At 41.6% G+C, this 25,720-nt stretch overlaps 1 protein-coding gene across 1 annotated transcript in view; it reads right to left on the bottom strand.

Moving 5' to 3' along the window:
- The window catches only part of CPEB4 (cytoplasmic polyadenylation element binding protein 4), a 143,140-nt gene that overhangs the window by 22,822 nt on the left and 94,598 nt on the right, over positions 1-25,720 (bottom strand). The window contains exon 3 of the mRNA XM_082257153.1: positions 10,199-10,372. Within this exon, the coding sequence (XP_082113279.1) occupies positions 10,199-10,372 (174 nt within the window). The remainder of the gene's footprint in view (positions 1-10,198; positions 10,373-25,720) is intronic.

The following is a 25,720-nucleotide window of genomic DNA, read 5'->3' as shown; positions in this document are numbered from 1 at the left end:
AGCAGAAACCCTAATGCGCAGCGGTCTTACAAACTGAATTTTTTTGGAAAAAAAATTAGATTTTTGTACTTACCGTAAAATCCATTTCTCTGAGTTCTTTGACAGACACGGCGCTCCATAAATCATAAATCATAACTACTGGGTTATATTGCCTCCTCCAGGAGTAGGACTAGGAAGTAGAAAAAAAAAAAAAAAAAAACACACCTGGCTACGCCCATGGGCCATCCTCAGCTGGGATATAACCCCCCTCTCTGCTCTAGATAATCAATTTAGTAGCAAGCAGTATTAGAAGTATCAGAACTCCATAGACGGGTGGGTGCTGTGTCTGACAATGAACTCAAAGAAATTGATTTTACGGCAAGTACAAAAATCCCATTTTCTCTTTCGTTCATCAATGGACACAGTGCTCCATAAACTACTGGGATGTCCAAAAGCAGTGCCAAAAGGAAAATGAGGGGTGGGGAAAATAACCTAAGGCTAAACATAAGAGCCCTTAACCAGGTCAAAAGAGCCCCATCTGAAAAATAAAAGTTTAAAGAAAAAAACACCCCTCAAGAGGGAACAGCCCCTCTTAAACAGCAGCCTGCAAAACTTTGTGGCCAAAAAGAGGAATCCATAGATGCCAAAGTATCTACCTTAACGATGCATGTTTAGGAGATATTTACAGTGCATGCAGCCGATGACGTCATCGGCGCATGCGCTCTGAAGGAACAGCCACCCGTGCCGTTCCTTCAGAGCCCAGTGCCGTGAACGGCAGCTCCCGCGCATGCGCGGCAGTGATATAGCACGTCGGCCGTCCTGTCAGCACTGCGGGGGATTTGTTTTTAGGTAAGTACTTCATAATGAGCTAGAATGCGATGCATACTAGCTCATTATGCCTTTGTCTTTACAGGTTTTATTTTGCCATTTTTTTTCAGAGGGTTTACTTCCTCTTTAAAGCATTTTGTGAAGGTATGCACCAACGACCAAGTGGCCGCCTTGCAAACGTGCCATATTTGTGCCTATTGACGGAAGGCCAAAGAAGTACTCAGCGCCCGAGTAGAATGCACCATGACAGGGAAAAGGTGGAACCTGACCTTTAATGGAAAATTTTTTTGCAGGTATTTGGAGGCAGCCAAACACATCTGACCTTTCACATCTGTGGATTGGTGACAAACTGAACTGCATATACAAGAGAAGGCTGAACCAAACCAAAAGCTTTATCAAGGAGTAGAGCATTGTGAATTTCTCTACTGAATATATGCATTTTTAAAACAAGTGAATATTCTGCTGGCTTTGTTAGCTGTGGATTGGTCTTGCTGTTGCCAAGTCTGTGATTCACAAGCACCCCATATTCTTTTCCAGATGGAAAGAGGAATGAAGCTTGCCTAAAGAAAAATACACATGTCCACTTTGGACTTTACCATTCTAGTAAGTGGCATTAAAGTCACACTTATGTGATACTGTTTTAAATCAGCATACTTTGTTGATAATATTTTGCAGTACATTCTTGAGAGTGAGCAAATTACGTAAACATTGTGCTGGGAAAAAAGACAAGAATTATTTATTTTTTTTCCCAAATTGTTATTTTTTTTTCAATAAAGCTCCGTTCACATATTGGCATCTCGGATCGTGGGCATAATTGCCGCAATTCTGCCCTCGATCCCAGAATCATTGCAAATTGCGGGACGCCCCGTGTGGATCCAGTGACTTGCAATGGCACCCCAAACACAGCACAATTTTCCCGTGATTGTCACCCGACACATCGCGGTAAAAACACGCAAACCGAATCGTGGGATGCCTGTCGCAGAAAAGAAGTTCTTGTACTTTTTTTTAGACAGGCGTCCTGCGATGCTGTTTGCGCAACTTTATCACAATTTGTCGGGCGCAATCGTGGCAAAATCACGCCGCGTTTGGGGTGCCATTGCAAGTCACGGGAATCGCACGGGCGTTCCGCGATTTGCAATGATTCGAGATCGTGGGCTAAAGATGAAAATTCATCTGTCCTGCAAAAAAAACCTTGCCAGAGGAAAAAATACTCTGGGTCTCAAGGTGTGTTAGAGAGAAAAAGGCCCAGGGACTAAAGAGGTTAAAAACAGACCACCCCTGACCTTTCTAGCTGCTTTTAATGTGAAATTATTAAACGCCTAAGCAACCTATTATCTTCCCGATCGGTTTAGGTTTCTGTCCGCTGCTGGACAGAATCTGGCAGCCACAAATCGGAAAGTGCTCAAAGCAGAGCACTTCTGGGATCACAGCAAAGTAGGAGGATCAGTAAACCAATGTTTACCAATCCTCCCTCTGCCATCCTGAAACCTGCTCTCATTAGCTTTAAACACGGAGGGTAAATGTGCCTTGAGGTAAAACGGATTAACGTTGTCATCACGTGTGGGACTTGGAGCACTGCTCAAAGCTGGAGGATAACAGGTGTCCCTACCAGTTTTCAGAAAGTGAGAGCAGGTGTCAGGCACCAATTCAGAAGCGTAGACATACGTGGGTTAAAACGCCACAAACGATCCAATGCGTCAGATGTGGATATTGATGTGTATATTGATGTGTATGGCCTCAGCCAGTGCTGGCCTGGCCATGCCTCCGACGCGTTTCACTCCACTTACCGAGGCTTGGTCTGCGGGGCGAAACATGTTAAGGGGCGTGGCTGTAGCAGCGTTAGCTGAGGCCATACACAGTCATATCCACATATAAAAGCACTGGGTCGGGCGTCTTAACCCACATATACCGGATTAACCTATTTTAAATAGGATTCCAAGCCTAAACAATGCTCAGGGTTAATCCCAAGGTGGTTAAGGAGACCCTGCATGAAAAATGTCCACTTTTTCGATAGTCAACCCCCTCTCCCCAAAAAAATACGACCAAATAAAATGGTTTAAGGGGAAATTTTTTTTATATATTTGTATATATATATATATATATATATATATATATATATATATATATATATATATATATATATTTTTTTTTATCTCAGACCCAGCTTTTGTCATTTCGTTGAGGTGGTGGCCAAGAATGCACTTCTGCAACAAGCTGGAGTACATACTGGCTGGATTCTGAGCACCCAGCTTTACTGGGAGGCAGGGGTGAGGCACCATGAACTCATTGACACCTCCTGGAAGTGTGTGGAAGCGAATGTTTTTTTTCTCAAAAAGCTTTATTTGGCACCTAGTTTTTCTTAGGGGATATGGATATCAGCAAAGCAAGCTTGAATTTTCATGCATGAATTGTTTTAATGTAACCTATACTATTCCACCTGATATCCCAGCTAACCGTACCTGTAAGTTTTTTTTTTTTTTTTTTTTTTAATTTTTATGGCTGTGAACTGTGTAAACAACTTTACCTTCAGAAATCTGATCTGCAATCTATGTCTTTGTTCAGCCTGCCTGGGTACAAACTGCATTGTGTTTTGGTTGAGGTCAGCCAATACAAAACATTTCAATATGAAAACCAGGAATGAAGTCAACAAAAAGGACATCACATAAAGAGACCCAGTCACCAACTTAATAAAGTGTTAAGGGGAAGAAAAGAGCTTCATATAAGCAATTCAAATACTTAATTGTTCTGCTTCTACCAGCTATTTTTTAAAACTTCCATTGTGCGCCTGAACTTTCTATCAAAGTTGATTTGTCAATTCCCTAGCACAGCCCCCTCCCTTCTGCTAATTAATAGCCCTTTACTCTTCTGGAAGTGTCTAATAGCCGCTCTGCCGTTATCCCAGCGAGCGGACGTCCCCCCTCTTCCGAGGCTCTGCCTGGGTCTCACGTCCCACCGGTATACCCGAGTAACCAGCCGGCATGTTCCCTGGCTGGTTGGTTAGAGTCCTGAACAAAGCCGGATTCGGCTTAGATTGGGTCTCTGATCATGTAACCCGGAAGCAACATCACAATGTCATTTCCGGTTTACTCAGCTGCCAACGGCACTGATTTAAAAAAAAGGTCAGTATTCAAAAATGATGATTTCTGTGTTTTGAACACTTTAAAGTGCAGTGGAGGGGTCTGGGGTCTTTTATAAAGAGTACCTGTCACTGCCTATTACGATCACAAGGGATGTTGTGACAGCAAAAAATGTAATCACATTTTTTTATTTTTAACTGTTAAGAAAAAATACAATAAATAGGAAAAAATATATATTTTTAAAAGAGCCCCTGTACCCGTAAGCTCGCGCACCAAAGAAAAATGCATACGAAGTCGCGCCCGCAAATGTAAACTGTTAAAATCACACGTGAGGTATCGCTGCGATCATCATGGCGAGAGCAAAAGTTCTAGAAAATACCTCCTAGTGTAACTCTAAACTGGTAACCATTAAAAATGTCGCCTATGGAATTTTTTAAGTACAGTAATTTGTCACCATTCCACGAGCGTGCGCAATTTTAAACCGTAACATGTTAGGTATCTATTTAATTAGTGTGACCTAATCTTTCACAATATACAAATCAGTTAGATAATCAGGAGAGGGGGCAGGGCCGAACAGCAGCTCCATGTCTGAATGGATACACGGAGCTGCAGGTGCTTCCATAGCAAGCTGCTTGCTGTGGGGACACTCAATAGAAGGGAGGAGCCAGGAGCAGCGAAGATGGACCCGAGAAGAGGAGGATCCGGGCCACTCTGTGCAAAAGCAACTGCACAGACCATGCAAGTATAACATGTTTATTTATTTTTAAAAACAAAAAACTTTACAATATCTTTAAAGGATAAGTTCACCTTTTTAGAAAAATAAATACATATCTTTTTGCAGGTAAAAAAAAAAAGTGCATTTATTTTATTTTTTTTTACTTGGAGCCTCTAAAGCATTGCACCAGTGATCAGAGCACAGGTACAATGCAGGAGCGATCTGCTCGTACCTCGTACGGGCAGGCAGATACACGCTGACAGGAAGAGACAATTAAACTACCTGAGTGCTTAACAACGCCATGTAAGTTCCATTGAGAACTACAAGCTGACAGCAACAAAGACTGTTGATATTTAAAGTTTCCCATTTACAGAACTCTGTGAATGAAATATGTGGCCGGGGAGAAAGAAGAACCTCCGTTTGCTGTCACTAGAGGCAGCGGAGCGGGCAGTGGCTGCAGGAGTGGTACATGTTACATCCTAAAAACAGGTAGAACACGTAACGTGCACAAAGGTGAACTTATCCTTTAAAACACTCCACACAGATGCAACTCAGACCTAATGATGTACTGTATATTGATGCAGGGGAGGAAATGGCATAGCTAATCCTGTTCAAAAGATGGCTGCCAGGGCTCACAGAAAACACAGATGATGTCATGTCATTTTTCTTTGATTACAATGTAGAAACACTGTACAAATCTACAAAAAGTTGATGTGTTTCAGCCCACACGGCTTTAGCCATGTCATGGCTAAAACGCTTAATCTTTCTGTATTTTGATTTGTACAGTGTGGAATTACCGTATTTATCGGCGTAAAACACGCACTTTTTCCTCCTAAAAATGGAGGAAAAAGTAGCTGTGCGTGTTGTACGCCAATATAAAAAAAAAAAAATGTCCAGAAATCAGCACCGAGAGGTAGAAAGGGCGGGCGGCGTCGAGAGGTAGCAGGAGGCGGGCGGCGCCGAGGAGAAGGAAGGACGCGCTGTCATCGGAAGTCCCGCCTCCTATGCCGACGTCAATCATAGGCGCCGGGACTTCCGATGCGAGCGCATTCTTCCTTCTCCTCTGCACCGCCCGCCCCCTTCTACCTCTTGGCGCTGCTTTCTGAAGATTTTTAAAAGTTGTGTATAGTAGCGCTGGCAAGGCTGCAATTATGGGCGCTGGCGAGGCTGCAATTATGGGCACTGGCAAAGGCTGCATGTATGGGCACTGGCAAAGGCTGCATGTATGGGCACTGGCAAAGGCTGCATGTATGGGCACTGGCAAAGGCTGCATGTATGGGCACTGGCGGTGGTGAGGCTGCATGTATGAGCATTGGTGCTGGCGAGGCTGCAATTATGGGCACTGGCGCTGGTGAGACTGCATGTATGGGCACTGACGAGGCTGCATGTATGGGCACTGGCGCTGCTGCATGTATGGGTACTGCAATGACGAGGCTGCATGTATGGACACTGCACTGGTGAGGCTGCATTTGTGGGCACTGGTAAGACTACATTTAATTTAAAAAAAAAGTTCTGAGTTCAAAGCTGTTTAATTTCAGCTTTTTTCCTGAAATTTCTGCCCTAAAATTTAGGTGCGTGTTATACGCCGATAAATACGGTAATAAAGAATCGATTTTAAGAGCAAAAACGGTGGTGAGGATCACTTACAGCTGCAATTGTTGGATCAGGCACCTGTAAGCTCTCCGATGTTTCACATGAGTTGAATGGGTAGTAGCACCTGGTATCTTGCTATGATTAGCACTAATACAAAGCTCTCTGTAACAGTGTCGGAATACATTGAACTGATCAGATCCTTGGCTTTATGCTAAATCATTTCTGTCAAACAGGCAGAGACTGTAAGAATAACCATTGCTGCCGGGACAGGGTACCATTTAAAATGTCACTGGGGGCAAACAGTGGCGTAACAATAGCCACAGCAGCCCATATGGCTTCTATGGGGCCTGGGGGTGGTAGAAGACACTATCAAAGGGTTTGTTGAAGTAATTTTAACATAAAAAGTGTGTGTAACTATATAAATAACAAATCCAGTACAGTATATACTTCAGGATTGCAGAGGTTGCTGTTGACACCGACCCTGTACCCCCTGTGACATTTCCAATCAAGACGACCTAACATCAGAGGTAAGGAAGAAGTCTTCAGAATCATTGTCACAGATCCCTTAGGAGGTTGAGGTTGAGTAAGGAGAATTTGTTTAATAGCGTAGATTTAATGCCAAGCTTCTGGTCATCCTGGCCAGAACAGAATATAACCCTGTATGCCTAATGGTGTCTTCCTCAGTTTATAAAAATCCTAGTGTCTCATATGCTAAAAACAGATAGCTGTTTGTATTTCTGTAAAAAAAAAAACAATCCAAAGTTTAAATCTAGGTTTACCCATGTGGCTGCATTGCCACCTCTATGAAAAGCGATCTGCCATAGATCGATTTTCAAAGGAATTTGCCAGGTGATGTAGAAGGGATAGGTCTCCTCCTCACTGCCTTTTATCCCTGAAAATGCACAGCACCACCATACGTATTGCACTAACATTTTTATAGCAATTTGTCAATGTTGCTCAGTGATTGAGATTCAGCAGCGTTTTGTGTCAGTGGCAAAATTGCTAGCGACAATTTAACGCATTGCTATTATAAGACAAGATTTGTAGCAGAGTACGACTCAACGTTGATGCACCTTCTCCAGAAAATCTAGCAATTAAAAGGGTAGCTGCATCCCCAGCATTAGCGATATGCAGCAGCGATTAACCTCTGCTACAAAATTGCCCGCTTGCCACCAGCCTATAAAGAGTGACAAAGATGGATTACGATTGTCTGATTACGATTCTCTGGCCAAACAACAAAAATGGGGAACCATTTCAAACCAGCTCTTCGGTTTCATGAGATATGGGAATTCCATTAAATAAAGGCAAATTGGATTTTGAAATCTCCAGATACATTAATGAAGGCTTTTCTTGTCATTTCGTCTAACCTGCCAATCAGGTAGAACAAATACAGTCTCTGCTATTGTATACACACAAAAGACAGACATTCTCGCATTTGCTTTTCCAAGAAGGAGAAAGCTGTGATGCAAGGGCTGCTTCACCATGGGGAAAAATAAAGTGAAGACGTATTGTGTTTAATCAACTTAACAACCATTCATGTGTAATTGTTGTATAATTTTGTGGCCGTGGAAAAATACATAACATTCTCTAAACGAAAAGAAGTTCTAAAGCAAGCCATCCCATCTCTAAGCATAAGGGGGCAAATAAATGTGATTTTTTTTTTTTTTTTTTTTACTATGTCCATTTTAGAGAAAGTCTGACATTTTATAAAAGCATGGAAAAAATAAATGTTGACCAAGTCAAACGTAGAGCTGTCATATGCAACTCCATGTGTTATCCCAAGAAATCCAATTTAATTTCTTAATTCTTATCCCAGACTACAGAATAATTAGCCTCTATGTCATAGAATTTAGCAGAGTGTGAGGGCTTGAATAGTTTAGCAAACAAACTGGGCAGGTCTGAGTCCACAAAAAAAAGCTATGTGTCGTCAGCCCGCAACAGAGGTTAGGATTTTGATGTATTTTACATAGTTACAGTTAATCAGATTAAAAAAAAAAAAAAAGAAAGTTGCTAGCTCAACAAATACATTTCTGGCAGATAAACAGGTAATTTTTGTTGTATATGTAGAGTTTAAAGTGGTAGTATACTCCGCTTTTTAATTTTTACCTACAGGTACAGGTAAGCCTATGATAAGGCTTACCTGCAGATAAAATTAATATCTCCTAAACCTGCACGGTTCAGGAGATATTCACTCTGCATGCAGCCGCTGACACCAGCGGCGCATGCGCTCTGAAGGTCTGGCGTATCCTGCCTCCTTGCCGGAAAGTGAACGTCATTGCGGCACTGGCCACTCACAGCGCCGGAGCCGCCGAACCCGGAAAAGACGCCTAGGGAACATGTCAGCCCCCTCAGCGGTGTCCGGACAACCGTGTGAGGGCTGCGTTCTAAGGTAAGTATTTTATAATGTGCTAGTATGCTATGCATAATAGCACATTATGCCATTGCCCTGCAGGGTGTTTGTTTTTTTATTACACAGGGGATACAACCGCTTTAAATGGATAAAACAAGGGGAATATATGTATATATTGCAGAGATATACTGCATATTTTTTATTTTTTGCCCTGACATACACTTTACCCCCTTCATCATCTCCTGCACTTTACCCCCTTCATCATCTCCTGCAACAAATACTTTACTTTACTTCACTTTGCTGTCATTACAATTATATACTTCATACTTTCAACTATGGAGGAGCACATGACAGCACTTTGCCAATCGGCATGGTCTCAGAGAAGTCCATAGCCCTGCTATGACTTTGGTGACTCATAGCTTATATAGGACTCGCTCTTCATTTTTGACAGCTGAAAAGAGTGGCGATGAAAGAGATAATATAGGTTTCTGTGGAGGTCTGCATTAAAGTGAACCTGTTTTTGTGCCCTACATAGACAAAACATATATCACTTAAACACTTGTGACAACTCCCTGCTGCAGTTCTACCAGTGTTAATTTCATTGACTAAAAGGTTTTTGTCGAAAAAATTAACACAATTTTAGTTGACTAAAATACGACTAAAACAAACAATTCAGATGACTTAAAATACGCCTAAAACTGCATTTTAGTCATAAGACTATAACTTAAACTAAATTAAAAATTGACATCAAAATGAACACTCCTCTGCTGGCCAATTCTAAATTGGCAATGCAATTCCATCCAGAGGCTGTAATAATAGCACAATAACGTTTAAATATGTATTGCACTACCGCATATGCAAGGGGCATCTACTAAGCTGCTGAAAAAGAAGAAATTAAGAAAAAGGCTTTTCTTATATTATTTCTTAATATTTAATGTTGGTAATATATTCAGGTAATATGTGCAATGACATTACAGCCAATACAGTTTACATTTTTTTGCATGTTAAAGTTGCACTCCTGTTTGTCAAAAAGCAATATTTTTGTTTTTTTTTATGAAACTCGGTTTATTTATAAAGACGTTATATATCACAATGGCTTTAATCTGTGTCTGTAGTGCATGTTCACATAAATAATAACCGGTTATTAGATTTTTACTCCTGGAGTATACAACTCATTTGAAAATTCTAGAGAAAGGTTTAAATAATGTATTACAATCAACCTAAACCTATTTGATTTGTAGTCAACTAAAATGTACTGGAGATTTTAGTCGACTAAAACATGACTAAAACAATTCAGATGACTAAAATACAACTAAAACTAAAATGACATTTTAGTCAAAAGATTAACTAAAACTAAATTGAAATTTTCTACCAAAATTAACACTGCAAGTTGTCACCTCTGCTCCAGATCCCAGCAACATAACCTGTCCAGTCACCCTACTACAGTGTTCACAACAATCTTTTATTAGCTTTCCTAACCGAACAGCATCATGCCCCCATTGCGTAAAATGAAGGTCGTCTAGTTTCAGTTTAAAAAGGAGGCTTTAAACTGGAAGGAGGTAAGAACTTTAGAAAGCATATGGGTGATCAAAATCAGGAGAAGACAAGTTAAGCAAGTTATAGCAATATGCAAAAATGTTCGTAGGGGGTTCTCACCTTCATCTATGTCAGGTGGAAGGCCACCAACAAATACTTTGCGGGAATATCGTTCCACTCTTTCCCCGTTCTGGTGCGGAAAACAGTGAGGAGATCCCAAACCGCTGTGCAAAGTTTGATCACTTCGGCCATCATCCAAAAAGCCATCTTCCATTGGAAATAGAGAGGACTGGCCTACAAAACATAAAAATGTAAGGTTTACTGAATGCAAACAAAAATATGCAAATCTTCAAGCTCTAACCATAGAGTATGTGTATGTATGTATATAGAAACTAAATTATTAAATAAATTAGAATTGAATTACTTGGTATGCATTCCTTAAGATAAACCCCTAACTAAAGCTGCATTTTTGGGCTTTTGAATCACAGGCAGAGTTCAGGAGCTTCTTTTGGGCGTCAAGCTTCACGCAATGCGGTTTGCAGCACATTTTATCGCTGGAAGATTGCGGCAGAACCACACTGCGTCTTTAGGTGCCATTGAAATGAATGGCATCTGAAATGTGCATTGTGCGATTGGTCATTCACACCTGGCCATTTTGAAATGGCGGGCAGAATCACAGCAAATCTACCCATGATTCAAAACGCCCAGATGTGAATACAGCCTTAGGATCTTTTCACAGATCTGCACATGAATCAACCCTTTTATGACACTGTTTTACTTTCATTTTACATGTTTTGACAGTAACTTTTTTTTTACATTTTTTTATTAATTTTTTTTAGTATTACCCTTCATTTAGAATAAATACAATTTCTTAAGGTGTTAAACAAAAATCCCAGCAAATTGGCTGTTCCTGCGGGAAAACCTTATAGCCACCAATTAGATTATTCTTGCTAAAGTGAAAAGTGGTGCCATCACATGAAAGCAAAACATGAAGAAATCTAAACAGGGACAAGTCTTTATACCGAATGTAAAACAAACTGGCAGATGAATTGCCCATCCTTGCAACAACTGTCAAACAGCAAACGGGGCCCTGACCTCGCTGAAAAAGAAATGTATGTGCGAACACAGAGGAAGGGAATAATCCAACAGTAATATATCTAGCAGGCTGGAAATTCTATAAGAATATGAGGGGTGATCAAAGGGTTAAGTGTGTCCCTAGGGGGTGCTTGCAAACTGTTGTGGGGGTTGCTCTGACTGGGTGAAGACCAAGATCGGTGTTCCTGTTTAGCAGGAACACAAGATCTCCATCTTCTTCCCTGTCAGAATTGCGATCTGCCTTGTTTACATAGGCAGATCACTGTTCTGCCTCTCTGGGGAACGATTGTGGGTGGCTGGTAGACAGAGAGTCTGCCGAACTCGCTGATTGGCATTCCGTGTCCAATCAGCATGCAATCGCGCCACCCAGTTGCTATTGCACTAAAGGACGTACAGGTACATGATTTCATGCAATAGGGCCAACCTGCTGCAGTAAATATGCGGTAGGCAAGTGGTTAATGAAGGTACATTTAGCAATTCACATGGTTGATGATTAAAACAGGCTCATTTAATATGCAGGCATCCGGGGTAAAGGTGTTCACATAGACCATCCTCCTCACCACGATCTACATCCTCCCTTCCATGCTGCGCTCCATGAGCCGTTTAAGCCTCGCTTTAAGATTGCAGGGTAGTCATCCCGGTCACGATTGCAGACTGACAGCGGTGAGAGCCGGCGGTGAGGAGGATGGTGTATGTGGACAGCTTTTCCCCGGATGCCTGCATGTGCCTGTTTTAATCATCAGCCATACGAGTTGCTAAATGTGGTACCATCAATAAATGTAACCATATTGCTATGCTTAGAGGCACCTCTCTTCTCTTTTATACACTGTAGCTCCTGCTGGATTTTGCTTCTAATCCTTTTGTGGAGGCTGCCATTTGTGGACATTTTATGGTTACACAACCTATCACATTGCTATAATCTTTTTATATGGACTATAAACTCAAAGACTTGAATGAATAAATGGTTGTGGAACGAATCATCTGAGTTTCCATTATTTATGGGGAAAATCGCTGTGATATAGGAGGGCTTTGGATTACAAGCATGTTTCTGGAACGAAGAATGCTTGCAATCCAAGGTTTTACTGCATATATTATAATGGATAGAACCGGACTTTATATAATGGACAGAAGTTTTCTTCTTCATACAGTAGATTGATACATATAACTTTTCTTTAAATAAATTGACAGAACTTGTCTTCTTCACACAGTATATTATAATGGACAGAATTTGCGCAGTCATGTTAGAACAGGAAGGGGTGATCCCCAAACTGTTCCCATTAAGTTGGGAGCATGAAATTATCCAAAGTGTCTTCGTATACCGATGCCTTAAGGGTTCCCTTCACTGGAAATAAGGGGCCAAGCCAAACCCCTGAAAAACAACCCCATACCATAATCCTCCTCCACCAAATGATATGGACCAGTGCACAAAGCAAGGTCCATAAAGACATGGATGAGAGAGTTTGGGGTGGAGGAACTGAGTCCTGACTCCAACCCAATAAAACACCTTTGGGATGAATTAGAATGCAGACCGCGAGCCAGGCCTTCCCTCCCAACATCAGTGCCTGACCTCACAAATGCGCTTCTGGAAGAATGGTCAAACAATCCCATAGATACACTCCTAAACTATGTGGACAGCCTTCCCAGAAGAGTTGAAGCTGTTATAGCTGCAAAGGGTGGGCCAACTCAATATTGAACTCTACAGACTAAGACTGGGATGCCATTAATGTTCATGTGGGTGTAAAGGCTGGTGTCCCAACACTTTTGGTAATATAGTGTATATTATAAAAAGGACAGAACTTTTCTTCATACAGTATATAATATTGGACAGAACTTGTATTCTTGATACAATATATTATCATGGATATAATTGGTCTTCTTTATAGATCATACACAGAACTTGTATTCTTCATACAGTATATGATCATGGATAGAACTTGTCTTTATACACACTGCTCAAAAAAAAAAAAAAAAAAAACGAACGGAACATTTTATTCAGAGTATAGTATCAAGTCAGTTTAAATTCTTGGGATATTGATCTGGTCAGTTAAGTAGCAGAGGGGGTTGTTAATCAGATTCAGCTGCTTTGGTGTTAATGAAATTAACAGGTACACTAGAAGGGCAACAATGAGATGACCCCCAAAATAGGAATGGTTTTACAGGTGGAGGCCACGGACATTTTTTTTTTTCCCCTACTCATGTTTTCGGACTGTTTCACTAGTTTTGCATATGGCTAGGGTCAGTGTCCCAACTGGTAACATGAGGCGATACCTGGACCTTATAGAGTTTGCACAGGCAGTCCAAAACATTCAGGATGGCACATCAATACGTGCCTTAGCCAGAAGGTTTGCTGTGTATCCCAGCACAGAGCATGGAGGAGATGCCAGGAGACAGGCAGTTACACTAAGAGAGCTGGACAGGGCCGTAAAAAGTCCTTAACCCATCAGCAGAAACAAAATCTGCTCAGCAGGAACAGAATCTGCTCCTTTGTGCAAGGAGGAACAGGATGAGCACTGCCAGAGCCCTATAAAATGACATGCAGCAGACCACTGGTGTGAATGTTTCTGACCAAACAATTATAAATAGACTTCATGAGGGTGGCCTGACGTCCTCTAGTGGGCCCTGTGCTCGCTGCCCGATACTGTGGAGCTTGATTGGCTTTGCCATTGAACATCAGAATTGGCAGGTCCACCACTGGCTTCCTGTGCTTTTCACAGATGAGAGCAGGTTCACCCTGAGCACATATGACAGACATGAAAGGGTCTGGAGAAGCCATGGAGAACATTATGCTGCCTGTAACATCGTTCAGCATGACTGGTCTGGTGGTGCAGTGATGGTCTGGGGATGCACAGACCTCTAGAGGCTAGACAAGGCACCCTGACTGCCATTAGGTATCAAGATTAAATCCTTGGACACATTGTCAGACCCTACGCTGGTGCAATGGGTCCTGGGTTCCTCCTGTTGTATGAAAATGCCTGGCCTCATGTGGAGAGAGTATGCAGCCAGTTCCTGGAGGATGAAGGAATTGATATCACTAAAATGGCCCTCACGCTCGCCTGACCTAAATCCAATAGAACACCTCTGGGACATTGTGTTTCAGTTCATCCGACCCTGCTAGGTTGCACCTCAGTCTGTTCAGAAGCTCATTGATGAACTTTTCCAGATCTGGGAGGAAATACACCAGAACACCATCTGTCGTCTCATTGGGAGCATGCCCCGACGTGGTCAGGCATGGATACAAGCACGTGGGCGCCATACAAACTACCAAGTACCATTTTGAGTTGCCGCAATGAAATTTCAGCAAAATGGATTAGCCTGCTGCATCATTTTTTTACTTTTATTTTTGAACTCAGCCCTCTGTAGGTTGACAATTTTCATTTCCATTAAACTATGTGGCATCCTTTCCTTCCTAACACATTACCCAGTCCATATCAGTATAGCTATCCAGCATGAGATTGTTTCCCCATTGAGATCTAATGTGTTTTCAAAGTGTTCCTTTAATTTTTTTGAAGAGTGTATCATGGACAGAACTTGTCTTCTTTATATATTATAATGAACAGAACCTGTCTTTATATAATGGATAGAATTTATCTACTTTATACAGTATATTCTAATGGATAGAACTGGTCTTCTTTATATAATATAATGGATAGAACAGGTTTTCTTTATATATAAAAGGATAGAATGCTTTATATATTATAATAGATACAACCTGTATTCTTTCTATGTCATAATGGATAGAACTGGTCTTCTTTATATAATAATAAAAGCCAACTAACTGGAATAACAGAGGAAAAAGTGAAAGTGTATTGCTTATCACACTCTGTGGCAGACCAAACAGACTTCATTCCTCTCCTACTAAGGGAAAGTTCTCATCTGCATGCTAGAATTGCCGAGTGAATGATAATTCTGCAATCTGAAGTCTTATAGGATATTAACGGACATTACTAGAGTCTAATGCAAACAGGTCTGGTCTGATGGGATCCAAGAGTAAATATTTACAAACCACAGGAAAAAAAAAAGGCACAGGTTTCCATGTCACAAAAGGAGCCACAAAAAAAAAAAAAAAACACAAACACACACACCCACACCACTGCTCAGCATACACAATACTATGACATCTTAATACAGGGGTCTTCAAACTATGGCCCTCCAGTTATTCAAGAACTACAATTCCCATCATGCCTAGTCATGTCTGTGAATGTCAGAGTTTTACAATGCCTCATGGGATGTGTAGTACCGCAACAGCTGGGAGGGCTTTAGTTTGAGGATCCCAGTCTTAATATCAAGGATAATACCAATAAGCACTCCTTATTAGGGCTGGGCGATATGGCTGAAAACTGTATCACGATATCAGTGTTTCATATCGGTCGATATCGATAATTATTGATATTTTTTATTACCCATTTAAAATAAGGACCCTAGGGTGAGAATGCAGGGCGGCGGGCATGGTACAGGAGAATGCAGGGCGACTGGCATGGTGCAGGAGAATGCAGGGCACTGGCATGGTGCAGGAGAATGCAGGGCACTGGCATGGTGCAGGAGAATGCAGGGCACTGGCATGGTGCAGGAGAATGCAGGGCACTGGCATGGTGCAGGAGAATGCAGGGCACTGGCATGGTGAAGGAGAATGCAGGGTACTGGCATGGTACAAGAGGATCTGGGGTTGTGGGCATACTACAGGAGATGCAGTGCTGTGGGCATGGTACAGGTAGACCATGCCCGCAGCACTGCATCCCTTGTAGTGTGCCCGCAGCCCTGCATAATGGCAGGTAGTGAAGCTGTTTCACTTACCTGTTCCAGAGGCGCCTTCATTTTAAAAATGGCGCCGCCCGGCGCCGACACGTCATTGTGCACGCGCCGCCGTAATTTCGGCTATTCCCAGCCTCTCCCGAGCGGCGGCGCCGCGTGCGCGGTGACATGTATGCGACGGGCGGCGCCATTTTTAAAGCTTAAACCCGTCGGAGCGGACTTTTCGTTTTATCGTTCGAAGCCTTTTATTGCTATTGAGCACGGGACTATCGCGATACCTATCGGTATCGTTTTATCGCCCAGCCCTACTCCTTATTCACCATTAGCATACATGAAAATCATGCTATGCAATGGCCAATGCTTAAAAGAGCACATACAGCAAAACAAATGAAGAACAGACTTCTGTGTCATACTACCCAATATGAGAGAAATACAGAGATTGCCATTACAAACTTTCTTATGAAGAGGTACGGGATGGGAGCTACCCCTTGAGTGCCATAATCCTAATAGTTACAGAGAAGAAAAAATTGAATGGTGCAACCTGGGTTGCCCAGACATGTGTTGGCGGACTTTAAAGGCACAGGCTGAGTAAGCACAATCAATAGTTTAAAATTATTACATTTATTGAAAAATTTAAAAGGAACACAAACAACAACATATGAATAAATATTTCCATGTAAATTCAGAAGAAGTATGCAAGCATTGTATATAATTGTGAGAGTGAGAGTTACAGCTGTTGTACGAATCTGGTAATGTCAACGCGTTTCGCATTACGCTTCCTCAGGACCCCAGATGATTGGGTAATTTGAGTTCATTAAGGACACATGGCTGGCATGTAACTTTATAAAACCTCTCATTTACCAAGCTGTAAAAATAGGTAAAAGGTAATTTGATAGAACCGGGGACTTTAATGTTGCATTCATATCTTCCAGGTACTTATTTTGCCCCCTTTTCTAGTGCCTCAGGCGCCTGTGCATCCTAAATGATTGTCCCCATGCACACATTTCACCCTTAGGTAAAAAATGTACAAGAGGTTCCCTAAACCACAGGAACAACCACACCATTCAATGCCTACATTCATCCTTCCTGGACATACATGAGGAGCAGATTAGTTCCCACTGATTCTTTCCTTCCACAATGGTCCCACAAGTAAGGAATATGCACACTTGGGGCCCTTTCACACGGGCGCTCCGTATGTCCGCAAATCATCCTATTTTTTTGCGGATGATTTGCGGACATAATGTAAGTCAATGGCATTGCGGATGTCAGCGGAATACCATCCGCTGACATCCGATTTTCTTCCTTTCAGTTCTGTTCCGTTTTTTGGAACGGAACAGAACCCTATTTTTCCTCCGTTCAAAAAACGGAAAGGAAGCAAAATCGGATGTCAGCGGTGTCATCCGCTGACATCCGCAATGCCTATAGACTTACATTATGTCCGCATATCACCCGCACACGGATGGGATGATATGCGGACATACGGAGCGGATGACAGAAATGTCATCCGCTCCGTGAAAAAAAAAAAAAAGGCCCGCAGTGGAGCAAAACACCGGAGCTGCCGTGTGAAAGAGGCCTTACACTTCTAATTCATTTTTGAATATGCATACTTACATTGGTCCAAGCTGCACCGATGTAACTATAGCATGCAATGTAAATTATACCTTGGGCTCAGCTGTAAATGATGTTACAATGAATCACAGTTAATTAAAAAACTGGCTACTGTTTAATTGAGATGCTGTTGAAATTACTAATATAGCTGACATGTTTACCTACTTTCTCTTCAGCGAGAGAAGCTTTTGAACAAACATCCTGAAAACATTTATGTTTCTACCGGTTCCCTGTACTACGTCATACTGACAGCAGAGCTTACAAATCACAATAGGACAGGCTTTAGTTCATTCATCATAAGAGCTTTGACTTGTTAGGCTAAAGAGAAGTGGCTACACAGGTCTGCTCTTTTCTTCCACATGGGCCTACGGAATATGATGTTGAGAAAGGGCCCTAAAAATGTTGGTGGTACTTTGTTGCCTTTAATAATATATATACATATACAGTGCCTTGCGAAAGTATTCGGCCCCCTTGAACTTTGCGACCTTTTGCCACATTTCAGGCTTCAAACATAAAGATATAAAACTGAAATTTTTTGTGAAGATTCAACAACAAGTAGGACACAATCACGAAGTGGAACGAAATTTATTGGAATTTATTGGATATTTCAAACTTTGTTAACAAATAAAAAACTGAAAAATTGGGCGTGCAAAATTATTCAGCCCCTTTACTTTCAGTGCAGCAAACTCTCTCCAGAAGTTCAGTGAGGATCTCTGAATGATCCAATGTTGACCTAAATGACTAATGATGATAAATAGAATCCACCTGTGTGTAATCAAGTCTCCGTATAAATGCACCTGCACTGTGATAGTCTCAGAGGTCAGTTTAAAGCGCAGAGAGCATCATGAAGAACAAGGAACACACCAGGCAGGTCCGAGATACTGTTGTGGAGAAGTTTAAAGCCGGATTTGGATACAAAAAGATTTCCCAAGCTTTAAACATCCCAAGGAGCATTGTGCAGGCGATAATATTGAAATGGAAGGAGTATCAGACCACTGCAAATCTACGAAGTCCCTCTAAACTTTCAGCTCATACAAGGAAAAGACTGATCAGAGATGCAGCCATGAGGCCCATGATCACTCTGGATGAACTGCAGCTGAGGTGGGAGACTCTGTCCATAGGACAACAATCAGTGGTATACTGCACAAATCTGGCCTTTATGGAAGAGTGGCAAGAAGAAAGCCATTTCTTAAAGATATCCATAAAGTGTCGTTTAAAGTTTGCCACAAGCCACCTGGGAGACACACCAAACATGTGGAAGAAGGTGCTCTGGTCAGATGAAACCAAAATCTAACTTTGTGGCAACAATGCAAAACGTTATGTTTGGCGTAAAAGCAACACAGCTCATCACCCTGAACTAACCATTCCCACTGTCAAACATGGTGGTGGCAGCATCATGGTTTGGGCCTGCTTTTCTTCAGCAGGGACAGGGAAGATGGTTAAAATTGATGGGAAGATGGATGGAGCCAAATACAGGACCATTCTGGAAGAAAACGGAGTCTACAAAAGACCTGAGACTGGGATGGAGATTTGTCTTCCAACAAGACAATGATCCAAAACATAAAGCAAAATCTACAATGGAATGGTTCACAAATAAACATATCCAGGTGTTAGAACGGCCAAGTCAAGGTCCAGACCTGAATCCAATCGAGAATCTGTGGAAAGAACTGAAAACTGCTGTTCACAAACTCTCTCCATCCAACCTCACTGAGCTCGAGCTGTTTTGCAAGGAGGAATGGGCAAAAATTTCAGTGTCTCGATGTGCAAAACCGATAGAGACATACCTCAAGTGACTTACAGCTGTAATTGCAGCAAAAGGTGGCGCTACAAAGTATTAACTTAAGGGGGCTGAATAATTTTGCACTCCCAATTTTTCAGTTTTTTAATTGTTAAAAAAGTTTGAAATATTCAATAAATTTCGTTCCACTTCATGATTGTGTCCCACTTGTTGATTCTTCACAAAAAATTACAGTTTTATATCTTTATTTTTGAAGCCTGAAATGTGACAAAAGGTCGCACAGTTCAAGGGGGCCGAATACTTTCGCAAGGCACTGTGTGTGTATATATATATATTATATATATATATATATATATATATACACACATACACACACACACACACACACACACATATATATATACACACACACACACACACACACACATACATACATATATAAACTAACAGTGGATATAAAAAGTCTACACACCCCTGGTAAAAAGGTCAGGTTTCTGTAATGTAAAAAAAAATGAGACAAAGAAAGCATTTCAGAAATTTTTCCACCTTTAATGTGACCTATAAACTGTACAACTCAGTTGAAAAAACAAACCAAAGTCTTTTAGGTGGAGGGTAGTGAAGATAAAATGTTTGCATAAGTGTGCACACCCTAAAACTAATACTTTGTTGAAGCACCTTTTTAATTTTTTACAGCACTCAGCCTTTTTGGGTATGAGACCATCAGCATGGCACATCTTGACTTGGCAATATATGTCCAGTCTTCTTTGCAAAAAGGATCCAAATCTGTCAGATTCAAAGGGAATCTCCTGTGCACAGCCCTCTTCAGATCACCCCACAGATTGTCTATCAGATTCAGGTCTGGGCCATTCTAAAATAACTTTAATCTTCTGGCGAAGCCATTCTTTTATGGATTTGGATGTATGCTTTGGGTCGTTGTCATGCTGAAAGATGAAGTCTTCATAATTCCCTCTACCTTGACTAAGGCCCTTGCTCCAGCTGAAGAAAAACAGCCCCAAAGCAGGATTCTGCCACCACCATGCTTCACTGTGGGTATGGTGTTGTCCTGGTGATGTGCAGTGTTTTTACACCAAACATATCTTTTGGAATTATGGCCAAAAAGTTCAACCTTGGTTTCATCAGACCATAACACATTTTCCCACATGCTTTTGGGAGACTTTATATGAGTTTTTGCAAAATTTAGCCAGGCTTGGATGTTTTTCTTTGTAAGAAAAGGCTTCTGTCTTGCCACTACCCCATAGCCCAGGCAAAGAATATGGGAGATTGTTGCCACATGTACCACACAGCCAGTACTTGCCAGATATTCCTGCAGCTTCTTTAATGTTGTTGTAGGCCTCTTGACCGTCTCCCTGGCCAGTTTTCTTCTAGTCTTTTCATCAATTTTGGAGGGATTTACAGTTCTTGGTAATGTCACTGCTGTGCCATACTGTCTCCACTTGATGACTGTCTTTACTGTGTTCCATGGTTTATCAAATGCCTTGGAAATCCTTTTGTACCCTCCTCCTGACTGATATCTTTTAACAATGAGATCCCTCTAAACTAGCTTTGGATGCTTTCTGCAGACCATGGCTTTTGCTGTAGGATGCAACTAAGAAAATGTCAGGAAAGACGTACTAGAACAGATGGACTTTATTTAGGGTTAATCAGAGGCACTTTAAATGATGGCAGGTGTGTACTGACTCCTATTTAACATGAGTCTGAATGCGATTGCCTTATTCTGAACACAGCTACATCCCCCACATTATTTTAGTTTTTTTATTTTTACTCCCCCCACCCCCCAAAAAAGATTTCAGTTTGTTTTTCAATTGAGTTGTACAGTTTATACATCACATTAAAGGTGGAAACATTTCTGAATTTATTTATCTAGGTCTCATTATTTTACATCACAGAAACCTGACATTTTAGCAGGGGTGTGTGGACTTTTTATCCACTGTAGACATACAGTGGTTATCGAAAGTTTGGGCACCCCAGGTAAAAATTTGTATTAATGTGCATAAAGAAGCCAAGGAAAGATGGAAAAATCTCCAAAAGGCATCAAATTATAGATTAGACATTCTTATAATATGTCAACAAAAGTTAAGATTTTATTTCCATCATTTACACTTTCAAAATAACAGAAAACAAAAAATGGCATCTGCAAAAGTTTGGGCACCCTGCAGAGTTAATATCTCGTACTGCCCCCTTTGGCAAGTATCACAGCTTGTAAACGCTTTTTGTAGCCAGCCAAGAGTCTTTCAATTCTTGTTTGAGGTATCTTTGCCCATTCTTCCTTAAAAAAGTCTTCCAGTTCTTTGAGATTTCTGGGCTGTCTGTCACGCACTGCTATTTTAAGGTCTATCCATAGATTTTCAAATATGTTGAGGTCAGGAGATTGTGAAGGCCATGGCAAAACCTTCAGTTTACGCCTCTTGATGTAATCCCCCATGGATTTCGAGCTGTGTGTTTAGGATCATTATCCATTTGTAGAAGCCCTCCTCTCTTTAAATTTGCTGAAATTTTATTGAATCCATTTTTCCTTCTACTCGTGAGATGTTCCCTGTGGCACTGGCTGCAATACAAACCCAAAGCATGATTGATCCACCCCCATGCTTAACAGTTGGACAGAGGTTCTTTTCATTAAATTCTGTGCCCCTTCTTCTCCAAACGTACCTTTGCTCATTCCGGCAAAAAAGTTCAATTTTAACCTCATCGGTCCACAGAACTTGTTTCCAAAATGCATCAGGCTTGTCTATATGTTCATTTGCAAAGTTCAAACGCTGATTTTTGTGGTGAGGACGTAGAAGAGGTTTTCTTCTGATGACTCTTCCATGAAGACCATATTTGTACAAGTATCTCTTTATAGTGGAATAGTGTACCACAACTCCAGTGTCTGACTGCACGATCCCTCCAAAAAGTTCTGGCAAACGTGGGTTTTGAATTATTTTTCTCACAATCCTGTGAGCTGTTCTGTCTGGTATTTTTCTTGGTCTTCCAGATCTTGCTTTAACTTCCACTAGTCCTGATGACTGCCATTTCTAAATTAAATTCCGAACAGAGGATATTGACATCTGAAAAGGCTTTGCTATATCGTCTTATAGCCTTCTCCAGCTTTGTGAGCGTCAACTATTTTCAGTTTTCTAGACAACTGCTTAGAAGATCTCATGGTGCTGATTGTTGGGGCAAGGTCAGATGAGTCTGGGCATTTAAAACCTTTGAGATTGACATCACCTGGTCTTCCCAGACGATGATTGAGAATAATCCATGACACTGGCAGGTCTCAGCCTTGCAAAGGGGGCAGTGCATGCTATAAATTCTGCAGGGTGCCCAAACTTTTGCAGACACCATTTTTTTGTTTTCTGTAATTTTGAAAGTGTCAATGATGGAAATAAAATCTAACTTTTGTTGACATATAAGAATGTCTAATCTGTAATTTGATGCCTTTTGGAGATTTTTCCATCTTTCCTTGGCTTCTTTATGCACATTAATACAAATTTTTACCTGGGTTGCCCAAACTTTCGATCACCACTGTACACATGGGGTCTTCAAAAAGTTTATCACACGCGCATACACTGCTCAAATACATTTAAGGAAGACATTTTAAATCAGGAGTATAACATCAGGTCAATTAAACTCCTATGATATTGATCTGGTCAGTTAAGTAGCAGAGGAGGTTGTTATTCAGTTTCAACTTCTTTGGTGTTAATGAAATTAACAGATGCACTAGATGTACAATGAGACAACTTCCATTATAGGAATGGTTTTACAGTTGGAGGCCACTGACATTTTTTTTTGCTACTCTTTTCTCTGACTTTTTTTCACTAGTTTTGCATTTGGTTAGGGTCAGTGTCATTACTGGTAGCTTGAGGCGATACCTGGAGCCTATAGAGGTTGCACGGGCAATCCACAACTCCTCCAGGATGGCACATCATTACGTGCCATTGCAAGAAGGTTTGCGGTGTCTCCAAGCACAGTCTCAAGAGCATGGAGGAGATTCTAGGAGACAGGCAGTTACTCTAGGAGAGCTGGACAGGGCCATAGAAGTTCCTTAACCCATCAGCAGGACCGGTATTCTGCTCTTTTTGTGCAATGGGATTAGCACTGCCAATGCCCTACAAAATGACCTCCAGCAGGCCCCTAATGTGAATGTCTCTGACCATATAATCACAAACAGACTTTATGAGCGTGGCCTGAGGGCCCAACCTCCTCTAGTGGGCCCCTGTGCTCACTGCCCAGCACCATGGAGCTAGATTAGCATTTGCCATTGATCACCAGAATTGGCAGGTCCACCACTGGTGTCCTGTGCTTTTCACAGATGAGGACATGACCAGTTTTGGTGGTTGGTCAGTATTGGTCTGGGGAGGCATATTCATGGAGGGACACACAGACTTCTACAGGCTGGACAAAGGCACCCTGACCATTGTCAAACCCTGGTGATGCCCTGGTGCAGATCTGGGAAGAAGTGCCCCAGGACACCATCGGTCGTCTCATTAGGAGTATGCCCCAACATTGTCAGGCATGCATACAAGCACGTGGGGGCCATACAAACTTCTGAGTACCATTTTGAGTTGCTGCAATGAAATTTCAGGCAAAATGGACTAGCCTGCAGGATCATTTTTTCCACTTTGATTTTCGGGGTGTCTTTGAATTCAGCCCTCTGTAGGTTGATAATTTTAATTTCCATCAAACTATGTGGCATCCTTTCGTTCCTAACACATTACCCAGTCCATACCAGTATAGCTATCCAGCATGATAATTTTCCCTATCGAGATCTGATGTGTTTTCAAAGTGTTCCTTTAATTTTTTTGAGCAGTGTACATACAAACACACACAGCTTTTCTTTTCTCAGAGAATATGTGCAGGTACTCCCTCCTTCTGAGTCACCCCTTGTCTGTGTCCATTTCACACCTCGAGCACGATCCTCTTGAGCCATGAACAATAGATCCCACTAGCAACAATAGATCCCCCTTGCAACAATAGCCCCCCTTGCAACAATAGCCCCCCTCACAACAGTAGACCCCTGATATAAACACACTATATCTCCCTGGATCGAGCATCAATAGATCCTCCAGCAGCCAGCAATAATAGACCCCCTCCTTCAACAGTAGGTCCCTCTCAGCACCTCAAAATATAAATCAGATGTCCCAGCAAAAATAGATCTCCCACCAGCAACAATAGAACTTCCCAGCAAGAGATGTCCCCAAAAAAGTAACAGAGGGGAAATCTTCCAATGGGGGCACTAGCTCTGGTGACCTGGGGGTCCCCAAGGAATTCCCCTAATTTGAAGGGATTTCCTCTCACTTCCTGTTTGGCTATGGGACAGGAAGTGAAGGGAAATCTCCACAATGGGACATAGATGGCGAAAACATCTGACAGGGCTTATAACCCTTCCTTGTTCTTTCCAAAATAAAAAAATAAATAAATAAAATAAATGTTTTGCCTATGGTTCTACTTTAAACAAAGAAGAGGTGTTTTTTTTTTTTTTTTATTTAGCATTAACAGTCATTTTCACTATTGATGTCAAAATTTCAGTTTCTGCCAGTGTATGCAAACTTTTGAGCACAACTGTATAAGCAGATTAACCATCTTTAAGGTAGATAAGTGCAATGAAGAAAATGCCATTATCTTTAAAATATTACTTTAACTTCAATGGTCTTCCTCAATCTTAAGGCTTTTCGTTGGCAGTTTCGGACCCGACTGCAGGGGGATCCACACACAATCCACTGGCTGCAGCCAACGGGATTGCATGTGAAACTGTCAGGCAGGCTCCTTTTGGCCATCTGCAGGCCCGGGACTGATATGGCGGGTGGAAGGGAGGGAGTAGAACGGATAAATGGTCTGCTCTTCTCCCCTTGCTGCTGTGACCCAGAAAGCGACATCTATGTCGTCACTTGCAGGTCAGCCTCTCAGTGTCCCCGGCTAGCATAGCTGGGAAGGGATGTATTGCAATGCGATCTGCATTGTAATACATTCAGTGAAGCCCAGAGGAGACATGCAGGGTCTTTTAGACCCTGCATGTCTCATTAAAGAGAACCTGTCCCCTAAAAAATCATCACTTAGCGGACTTTTTGTCCCCCATGTGATGAACAAATAGAAGTTAGGCAAAAAAATGAAAAAAAAATTTAGGCCCATATACGTAAATGCATGAACGTACATAGACGCACGCGTCGGGATGCCTACACAAGAAAATGTAGATTGCGATACACATTACATTATCGCCGGGCACGCCTGAAAGCTATACAATTCTAGCAGAAGACCTCCTTTGTAACAATAAACTAATGACCTATTGGGGGGGGGGGGGGCTTTTGAAGCATCTCCTATAGAAAATATTAGGGTTCTGAATTTTGTCACCATTTCACGGGCACACACAAATTTAAGGTTTGACTTGCTGGGTATCTATTTTTACTCAGTACAACCTCGTCTTTTAAATTTTATCAAACATGTGGGTAGTCGATTGC

This window comes from Pelophylax lessonae (assembly GCF_965119305.1).
Source record: "Pelophylax lessonae genome assembly, chromosome: 4".
NCBI lineage: Eukaryota > Metazoa > Chordata > Amphibia > Anura > Ranidae > Pelophylax > Pelophylax lessonae.
This window is presented reverse-complemented; position numbering and strand designations above follow the sequence as displayed.